At 43.3% G+C, this 10292-nt stretch overlaps 1 protein-coding gene across 1 annotated transcript; it reads right to left on the bottom strand.

Moving 5' to 3' along the window:
- Positions 1–4232: 4232 nt before the first annotated feature.
- On the bottom strand, positions 4233–10049 carry LOC124676628 (kinesin-like protein KIN-14F). Its single transcript, XM_047212668.1, has 16 exons — positions 9909–10049; positions 9678–9821; positions 8787–9122; positions 8583–8651; positions 8245–8424; positions 7842–7923; positions 7681–7770; positions 7424–7603; positions 6997–7103; positions 6603–6781; positions 6292–6456; positions 5885–6138; positions 5636–5799; positions 5364–5543; positions 4651–5228; positions 4233–4576 (listed from the first exon to the last, which is right to left on the bottom strand). Exons 1-16 carry the CDS (start codon positions 10032–10034, stop codon positions 4429–4431), a joined length of 2982 nt encoding a protein of 993 aa, XP_047068624.1. The 5' UTR covers positions 10035–10049; the 3' UTR covers positions 4233–4428.
- Positions 10050–10292: the final 243 nt, after the last annotated feature.

The following is a 10292-nucleotide window of genomic DNA, read 5'->3' on the forward strand; positions in this document are numbered from 1 at the left end:
TCTGCTGTTTTTGGTTTCGGAAATTCTACACAGGAAATATTCTCGGAATTGCGCGAAACAAAAGGCCACATCCCTATTTTTCCAGAAGCTTCACGGAGTCCGAAGGAGAGACGAAGGGGGGCCACGAGCTGGCCACACCATAGGGGGGCGCGGCCCACCCTTCTGCCGCGCCGCAAGGTGGGGAGCCCACCTCGGGACTCCACCGACATCGCCCATTCGCCTATATATTGCCCTAGACGCGAAAACCCTAAAATAAGAAGTCATATTCCACGAAGAGTTCCGTAGCCTCCGCCATCGCGAAGACAAGTTTCGGGGGACAGAAGTCTCTGTTTCGGCATGCCGCCGGGACGGGGAATTACCCCCGGAGTCAACTCCATCGACACCACCGCCATCTTCATCGCCGTTGCTGACTCCCATGATGAGGAGGGAGTAGTTCTCCCCCGAGGCTGAGGGCTCTACCAGTAGCTATGTGCTTCATCTCTCTCTCCCATGGTGTGATCTTTATGTGATCATGAGCTTTGTAATCTAGTTGAATATGTAGATGTTACTCTTGTCTATTATGAACTTTAGAGGTTACTTTAATATGAACTCCGGAGTTACTCTTCACGGTGTGATGGTGACAGTGTGCGCATCGTGTGTGATTCCTTTATGACGTTGTGGAGCTTGTTTACTCCGGCTTGAGGTGTGCTTTTCCAGCCCTACACAATGAATGGTGTTTGTTATCCAACAAGAGAGTGTTTGAGAGTAGCATTTATTTATTCAATTATGTGATCATTGTTGAGAGTGTCCACTAGTGAAAGTATGATCCCTAGGCCTTGTTTCTAAGCATTGAAACACCGTTTCCAACAAGTTCTGCTACATGTTTGCTTGCTGCCATTTTTATTTCAGATTGCAATTACTACTTATAATCATCCATATTACTTGTATTTCACTATCTCTTCACCGAACTAGTGCACCTATACATCTGACAAGTGTATTAGGTGTGTTGGGGACACAAGAGACTTCTTGTATCTTAATTGCAGGGTTGCTTGAGAGGGATATCTTTGACCTCTACCTTGGGTGGTCCACTTAAGGGAAACTTGCTGCTGTTCTACAAACCTCTGCTCTTGGAGGCCCAACACTGTCTATAGGAATATAAGCGTGCGTAGACATCAATCTTCTGTAAACAGTTCGTGTATACTTTTATAGACATGCCTTGGACTCGCATATGTTTCTGTTGTACCACTCTGAGGGATGTAATATGAGTGGAACGGTGTTTCACTTGTGTTATGTCAACGACGTGTGTACTACACCATGTAGTGGTATGCTGTGTCACCACAACCAAATCATGAGGAGCTCGTCCAAATCATCCAAAAAGTATAGCAACATCCAAATTTCCAAGGCAACACCAGAAGCATGATCACATAGCTAGAGCTAGGAGAAGCAGGCTCCAACCAAGGAGGAGAAGCAGATCCTCAAGACCATAAGTTGATCAAGATCAAGCACAAGCATAAACCATCTAGGAGCTAGAGTGAGGTATACCCAACTCATGGAATAGATAACTCTAATCTATCTCCATCATCATAAAAACATTCAAATAAGATGGTAATCAAACAGAAGTTGTTTGATTGAATTTGACATCATTTGGAAGTAAAACAAAATAGAAACTGACAACAAAAGTGGAATAGAACTAAAAGAGCACCAACTCTATTAGCTCAAGATATACTTGAATAGGTAACCATAAGAGAAATTTCCATAAGCATGAGCACATCAGAATATCACGGCAATATTCTATAGCCACTCAAGGCACCTAGTTCATTCTAGATTCACAAACCATCATTTTATGGCTCCCTAGCCAAAGCCATTTATGTTTAACCCATTAAACTTTCTACAAATCTCAAGGACATGAGCATGTCATAGTGGCAATCAAGAAGATCACCTAATACAACACTACTCAACCTATTAAAGCCACTGGAATCCATTTTTGTATCAAACATGGATTCCCGAAGCCTATAAAAAACAAATGGATCAAACCATTCAATGGCACATACAAGGAAAATTTCGAGGTTGCACATGACCATCTTAAATTGTAGAAAAAAGTAGTTCAAGCATTCTTTACTTCCCTTTCTTAGTAGATGATTAAGGTAGAGGAGGTAGAAAATGGCCAAATCAAATTTGACATGATCAGTTGGATGTCAGTACAGACATAGCACCACATGTTAATTTGCCAAGCAACATCAGGCATGGACACCTCCTCCTAAAAGAAATAATCTCAAGAAGGGACGGTAGACCATGATTAATTTCACTTCAGTGATAAAAAAGAGCATATATATGCAATTAATAAAGGATAACTTTTAACACTACCATGGAAGATAAGTATAGTAGTAACCCTAGGCTAGAACCAGTGAATGGAAGCTTAATCAACGAATACAACAGTTAACCCAATTACTTTTAACAGTAAACAAATGAAACAATAATTATTAAGGCAAGCTATGCTAACACAAATTAGTGGATTAGCAATGATAGAATAGAAGCAACAAGTTGAGGCAGTACATCAAATTCATGAACACATGGAGATTCATTTAGTCACAGACAAGCATCAATAGAAATTAATCCAATAGATAACCTGCAAGCACAAGAGTTTTTTCAACAGATCATAGAACCCTAGAATGGAAACCCTAACCCTAGGTGAACCAGTTAGCAGATTGAACCAGAGAGCAGAGATCAAAGCAGAGAGGGATGCTAGGGAGAGGAGGTGGGAGAAGAGATCTTACCATTGCCCATGGGCAGCAACCAGACATGGTGAGGCATTTCTCACACGACCATGAACACTGAGTGAACCGAGGCTGGAGCTGACGTTACCCCAACGACACCAGGATGGAGAAGGATCCCAAAAGCACTAGGAGGTCACCCTAGCACCTCAGCAACCAAGGCGAAGCCATGGCAGAGCCAAGCACCACATCACCCCCAAAACCCTAGATTTCGAATGGGGACACACAAGGTCGAGGACGGAAGGGAAAACTAGATCAACACAGACATAATCAAAGAGCGTCAAGGGGGGTGTCGATTGCGACCCATGGCGGTGGTGGAGATACCCGGAGCTAGCCGTAGCAACGTGGCGAAGACGGAGGCGGCGTAGTCGTCTGTGACCTCGCAAGAGGGAGAGATGAGATTGAGCGAGGGTGAAATGAGAGGGGTGACTCGGAGAAGCATCTCCAGTCGCGTCCTCCCTAGTTGATTCTTGTCCGAGTTCCACCTAGGTGCCAAAGTAAGAGCATCTTCAGTCGCGTCTCCCAAACAACGTTTGGCAAAAGAACCAGATCGGCCGAATGGGGGATGCCGCTTGGTGCTGCCGTTTTGGAGCGCGTTTGTTATAATTGTGTCTCTCAAACGCGGCCCCCAAACATTTTTCGCAATTCCAACTATTTGAACGTAGAATCAATTTAAACACACAAATAAATATGTTTGACAATATTGTTTGCAAATGGAAATGGAACAAACAAAAAATAAATTGAAGTTCAACTTGATCAAGCCGCATGCACAGTTGATGACTCTCCTTTGAGTATGCAGGAGCTCTATGAGATCATTTTGTGATCATTTTGTAGTTGAACGTGAATATTTGAGTCCTGAATTTTTGCATGCATGGCGGTGAGATCAACAAAAGATGTATGCACCTGGTGACCAACTTCCGTAAGAGGGCCCTCACACTCATAAGGACCAACATGCCTTGCGCGAGTCTTCCGGTCAATCTCGATGACCAACTTCCGTAAGAGGGCCCTCACACTCATAAGGACCAACATGCCTTGCGCGAGTCTTCCGGTCAATCTCGATGACCTTCTGGGCAGTGAGGCTAGTGCATGCGATATATTCTGTCGGAATGGCCGACGAATAGAGCAATAGTGGGAGGGGAGGCATGTCGTGAAAGAAAGGCGGGAGGCAACAACATCAACTTTAGTCGCTTGCATACGGGTACCCACCTTGCTTTTACCTTTGTCTGACGCCCCACAACGATCCCTGGGAGGTAGGGGAAGCCGAACACTCTATTAGGCCAATTATTCAGAGCGCCCCAATTTATTTTAGGGACGTCACTGGAGATGCTCTAACAATACTATCATTTTATCTCACAGGACCTTCCTTAGTAGCACCAATTTCAGTTTCCGATTAACACAGGACCTCTGCATGAAATATGATTTATACCGCCATATGTTTATACTTGTACAATGTACAAAGGCCACGAGATCTATCGAGAACATATCAACAACAAATGCATGAACGAACTTGACCAACGATGTGATTGATCCTCAGGTTCCTTCTACCCAGCCATAGAAGCCTGCTGATCGGGCCGGACAACACAATATGTGGCAATGTGGCATCACACACACGCACACTATGACACGACGCCATCGCAACAATCAAAGAATAACAAGTATCCAAATCCAGCCAGAGGATTCACACGGGCGCGAATTTCCCGCGCGGCAGGGAGACACTGCGGCGTGTCTCCGGCAACGGGACATTGGTCCTCTCGGCGTGCGGCGGCCTGTTCCGGCGATGCTTCCCTTCGGTCACAGCCTCCACCTCCCTGACCGACGCCCTGACAACACCCAAACAGAATTGCCTCTTGAGTGAACGCGTTGCCAAGTGGTACAGAATTACAGGAGGAGCTGTTCGTACCTGAGATCAATGGTCTGGGACTGCCTCGTCGCCGGTTGCGGCATGAGCTTCTTTGCCTTCCGGCTGGAATGGAAGGTCGGCTCGTTGTTGCCGAACTCATTTTCCATGTCGGACCAGTTCTTCCTGACCCTGGCTTCCGACCTCACCTTCGCGCCTGACGTTTGCTGCTCCTCCTCTTTCCGTGCACTGTCAAGCCTGCTCTTGGTCATGCTTTCTCTAACGGGTGGTTTCGCACTCCTGTTTTCCTCCGAGTCTCGGAATTTCCGCAGACTCTGCTCCGTCAGAATGGACGCGGGTGTTTTCCTGGCGCTGCTGCTGCTGCCGTGCGGTGCTTTTACAGGCGGTTCGACGACCTTTGATGTAGGTGTGCACTCGATGATTCTTTCGGTCTTCTCCACGGTTTTAACGGTGCCAGATCTCTCGGAAGAGAATGAGCTTCGTACTGGAGGAGACGGAGTCTTGAACTTACGTGAACTGAAGTATAATTCCCTGCTGATAACAGGTGACTTGTCATCTAGCTCTCGCACTGACAGCGGAGAGCGAAACCTTCTCTGCTTTCCTGATGACGAGCTTCTGATCTGCAACAGAGAACAAGTCTTATATTTAGGCCATTTCTGTGAGCAAGGTACTGTGTATTCTGTGTGTGTTTGAACACATTTTGAAAACAAAGGGAAAAATGCATGAGATTTCAGGGTGGTTCTAAAGCTAAGTACCTCGCTTGTGCAAGTGTCAACACTGGAGTCCTGCCTAGCTTCAGGCTTGAAGCGCAAGCCGGTGGTGAGAGGTGATCTCGCTCTTGCACTTCTTTTATCAGAGATTATACTGTTTGTGGCATCTCTTAGCTGTGCCGCTTCACGTTCCTTCTCATCCAATGCCGATTTCAGTTTACCAATCTGACAAAGAGAGTTGCGTACCATGAGTGATGAAAGCAAAGTTCCAATGCCTGCTGCCGTTTCAGAATTCAACATCACAATATCACACATACCTCTTCCTTCAGGTCTTTGACCTGTGCACCTTCCTTATTAACACGAGCTGCGCCAAGTTCTATGGTGGCTACACGCTCGGCGAACTTGAGAGTGCTAATTGTTTCGCCAAAAGAATCTGATTCAGGATTCACATGCACAAACATCAACGTCTTTGCCTGACCACCTATATTGCAAGAAAAAACAAATAATTAGCATTGTCCGCATTCTGGATGAAGCAAGTTTTAAATGTTATAAGAGATTATGTGTACCTAAAGCATCTTGCAGCACTTGTGTTAGCTTGCTGTTTCGGTATGGAACGTGTGAACTCTTTTGGGCAAGTGCAGCTATGACATCACCAAGTGCGGATAAGGATTTGTTTATGTGTTTGGCTTCAGTCAGCCTTTCACCGGCAGCCTCAGATTTGTCCACCCTCTCGCTTCCCGCAAGATCCACCAGATGAAGGCATCCTTTTAGAGTTGAACCCGAAATGATCTCTTTCCCTTGCACATGAACTGTCAACACACTGAAGAAGAGTAGCACAATTACAGCATGCAGTGATTATGCCTATGTCATAGATGATTCAAGAGAGAATCTCATGATATGATGGTGTGAGGACATTGTAGAAACGATATAACCCTGGTATGAGATAAAATTCCATGAATTAGTTTTGGAGTACCTGTGTGAGCGGCTACTTCGTTCGTTAAGAGCAGTTGATCCAACCGCCCGATTTCTGTGGCCAAGTTTCATCAGATCCAAAACATCCTGTGCGCACTTCACTGGCACTAAATTGGCATCAGGGATGTTGAGCCCATTTACATGAGAATTGTTACGAATCTCTAATGTGTTAATAGTTAAGGAACAATCCAGCAGAAAAACTTAGTGAAGAGAACTTGGAAGGTGAAGCAAGTGAAGTAAGCATAACACAATATATTAGATATGTGCATTGCCAACTTGAAATAAGTTTTTTGGGCAATCATGAAAGGATATCGTTTAGTTGAACCATCGGTCATCAGTAGATCTCTCACTTGTTCATTATAAATTTCAATCATCTGAACTCTCACATCATATGCTGTGGTATCTGATCTATTTTGAGAAATATCAAACAGATCATTTAGCGACCGGTAGTTCACACCCAAGGTTCCCTCTGCTGTTATATCTGGACCGCTCTGAGTAAAACATGCACCCAAAAAGTACATTTAGAAGGCAAACATAAATCATGGAATGCAGCAAAAGAAAACTTCCAGTATTAAAAATCTTTATCTTTTCGTTTATAATGTTTCATTGGAAAACATTCTATTATAGTACTGTATTTATTGATTTAATCATGTTCGTCAGAAGCAATGGCTTGAACTTCAAGGTAAAATTAAATTTGAAGAATTACCATAGTATAAGTTTTTCCAGATCCTGTTTGACCATATGCAAATATGCAAACATTATAGCCATCCATCACGGATCTTATAAGTGGTTGCGTATCAGCATAAACATCAGCTGTTACAAATAAAATGAAAGTGAGTAGATTTGTAGAATTAAGAATTGAAATCAAAGTAAGCAATTTAGCATAACTTCCGAGTGAATCAACAGAACATGTTTCTACTGTGCATAATCAACAAATAATTTTATCTTTCTAATAACTGTATAACTAAGCAAACTAGCATAATTTTTTGGTGAATCATCAGTTCTTTATAGATAAAACTAAGAATTTAGCATAACTTTCTGGTTAACCATCAGTTCTTTTCTCAGAAAGGTACTGGAGGAAACTGATTTACAGTACATGAAGAACAAAAACTGAGAGAAATTCAATGACTTACATTGTGAGACATTAGGACCAAATATTTTGTTGAATGAAAATATCTTTCGTCCATCCTTTCCTTGCTTTTCAGGGTTCATAATCATGATCTCCCCATTTTCTCCAATATGATCAACAGTAGACCGTTGATCAGACTGCGTCTTCGGGAAAGGTTTCACTCTACAGTACACCCGAATGCTACCTAAGAAGCATACTGAAGCTGTCAATAACAATATATCTTACTACTAACAAAATGAACTGAATCCATCTGTGGTTCACCTTTCAGATCTTGGACTTGATTGTACAGCTTACGATTTTCCTCCAGTAACTTGTGGTAAGCATTATGGTTCTGAGCCTCAAAATAGCTTTCTGCAATATGGCGATAATGTTTAGAGACCAAAGAACATGATGACATACAAAATTCCAGAACAATCACTCACCTAGCCTCGTTAAGTCTTCCGCCCATTTAGCTCGAGTAGATTCAACTTGAGATTTCATGTCATTAAAGGACAGCTTTAACTTCTGAATATTTCGATTTCAAAAGAAAATCATGATCAGCATAATTCAAGATCATTCAAGACATAGATGAGTGAATATATTAACCTAGAGAATGACATTTGTCATTAGGAGTACACATTTTTTTTGGGTAACTTTACTGATAGCTTTCCTTACTAATGGGACCATGGCAAGGAAAATCTGGAGCTGAGACTATACTTAGCATACAGCTTGACAGATTGCCAGCTAAAGATTTATGTTATAAAGGAAGAATGGTATTTGTTTCACTCATTATAAACTGGCAGCTAACAATTAAAGCAGCACAATGGATTGCAGAACGATTGCTACCTCAAGCTCTTCTTGTTGGTGTTCAAGTCCTCCACCACCATCCATGCGTTGGGGTAATTGTTGTGGAGAGAGTAAGGACAGATTAGTTTCATTCAATGATTTTGAAATAGCTTCGATCAACTCCAGCTTAGAGCATACTCCACTTTCATCTTTCATCATCTTCCTTAAAAGTGATCTGACCTGTTACATAGGATATGTTTTAAAAGTAAGGTTTCAAGCATGTGCGTGCGCAAATTTTCAAATTTTGGCAAATGCAACCTATTGCCTAACTCAGTGGAGTACATAAGTTACACAACGATAACAAAAAGACATCGAGGAGAACAAATATGATGCCGCACCTGATTGCGATGGGACACTAACAGAATGGTAAATTCTTTCGAGGCTTGCTCAAGTATTGTTTCAAGGACCTGAAAAATACACCACCATAAGGAAGTCAACCCAACGGTTATATTTCGGTCAAAGTTCAGCATTGGTGAGGGCATCGATTAAACTAGTACTGCTAATAGGATCAGCAATATATAGAATAAGCAGAACTTACCTACCATATCATCTAAAGGTATCTCGTCAGCTTCACTCCATTCCAGAAGGAATGCCCGCACGACTCGAAGAACAAACTGCTGGAAAAGTGAATGCTGAGTTTCCTCAACTCTAGTTTCCTCGAGGGAGACCTCGGAGAGGAGATGCACGAATTCCAGCATTTGTTGGTTCTGGTCAGCTGAGCCTCCAAACCTGGATGAGTGTGTAGGCAACCTCTTGCTCGAGGGCGCAATCTTAACAATAGCTCCGTACCGCCATATACCGATCCCACCTGAGAGCTTCCACTCGTGATATGCTTTGAGACAAAGTATGCAGTCCACAACTTTCATTGATGAACCACCCTGTCAATGTTAAGGCAGAATTCAGATGACACATCTTCAAACTATGAAGCTGAATTCAAACTAGCAGTAACATATACTTTGGGTTAGAAAATTTTAAGATTCCATAGCTTGGCTGAATATATTTTCGATAATTAGAATCATCATAAAATATAATTTTATGTTATATAAAAATCGTATCATGAATGTTGTTATTTTTTGCTACATTTTTGGTCAAACTTTATAAAGTTTGACTTTGACAAAACAAAGAGCATGAGGTAAATAACAACAGAGGGAGTAACTTTCTTTGTTTAGGGTATTTGGCTAAAGATATTTGCCCCATTGCAGTCTCACAGAGATACTCTTGAAATGTATTCTACTGAGTAGTTATTTGGTATTGGTGAAGATAAAATGGGTAGTAACACCTACTTTTAACCCATTCTTTCGCAGATGTGAAACAAATTTAGTGAATCATCTCAAGGTATACAATTGAGCAAATCAATGTACTCCTAACAACAGTTAAGACAAGGACAACATGGCAGTAGTTTGAGAATTGCTAGCGCTATGTCAATCCCGCACCTTCTCAATGTCGGAAGCCTCAAACGTCAGCAGATTCATCTCGCACACCGCAACGAGGAAGTTCCGCATGTTCTCGAAGTACTGGATGGCGGACTGCGCCGCCCCATCGGCCGACTGGACCGCGTCGACGGGGTTCTCCACGACCTGCGGAAACAGCATGAACAAGCACTGACATCCCAAATCGTTTTCGAGCCATCGGCTACGGAGTAATGGACCTATGGTGTTTGTTACCTTGGGGACGGTGCCTGGGTTGACGCGGTTGAGGACCTTGCAGAGGATGAGGCCGTTGCGCAGCGCCGTCCCGAACTCCTCCTCGGACGGCCTCTCCGGCAGCGCCTCCACCGCCGCCGGCGCCATCTGCCGCAGCCATCGCGCCGCCTCGCATCTCCGCGCAGCTGCGTATCGGCAAACCAGATCAGATTCAGGAGGTGGCAATCTGTAACGGTTACAGTGGAACTCGGCTTGCGATTCGTGCGGAGAAACACGATGTCACGATCGAGGAATACAGAATCCGGAAATTCTGAAAGTGTTGAGTGATTGTGATCTAATCAACTGGTACTTACTAGTAGTTCCAATTAAACCAACCAGTGTCGCATGCAGTAAATGGAAGTAGAG

This window comes from Lolium rigidum, chromosome 7, assembly GCF_022539505.1.
Source record: "Lolium rigidum isolate FL_2022 chromosome 7, APGP_CSIRO_Lrig_0.1, whole genome shotgun sequence".
Lineage (NCBI taxonomy): Eukaryota > Viridiplantae > Streptophyta > Magnoliopsida > Poales > Poaceae > Lolium > Lolium rigidum.

What these genes read in the sequence shown, in the direction of transcription:
- LOC124676628 (XM_047212668.1), bottom strand. Translation starts at nt 10,034, where the DNA reads ATGGCGCCGGCGGCGGTGGAGGCGCTGCCGGAGAGGCCGTCCGAGGAG. An exon ending in ACCAACAAGAAGAGCTTGAG is followed by an intron (nt 7,924 to 8,244) that starts GTAGCAATCGTT and finishes CGAAATATTCAG; the next exon opens with AAGTTAAAGCTGTCCTTTAA. An exon ending in CGAAGTAGCCGCTCACACAG is followed by an intron (nt 6,139 to 6,291) that starts GTACTCCAAAAC and finishes ACTCTTCTTCAG; the next exon opens with TGTGTTGACAGTTCATGTGC.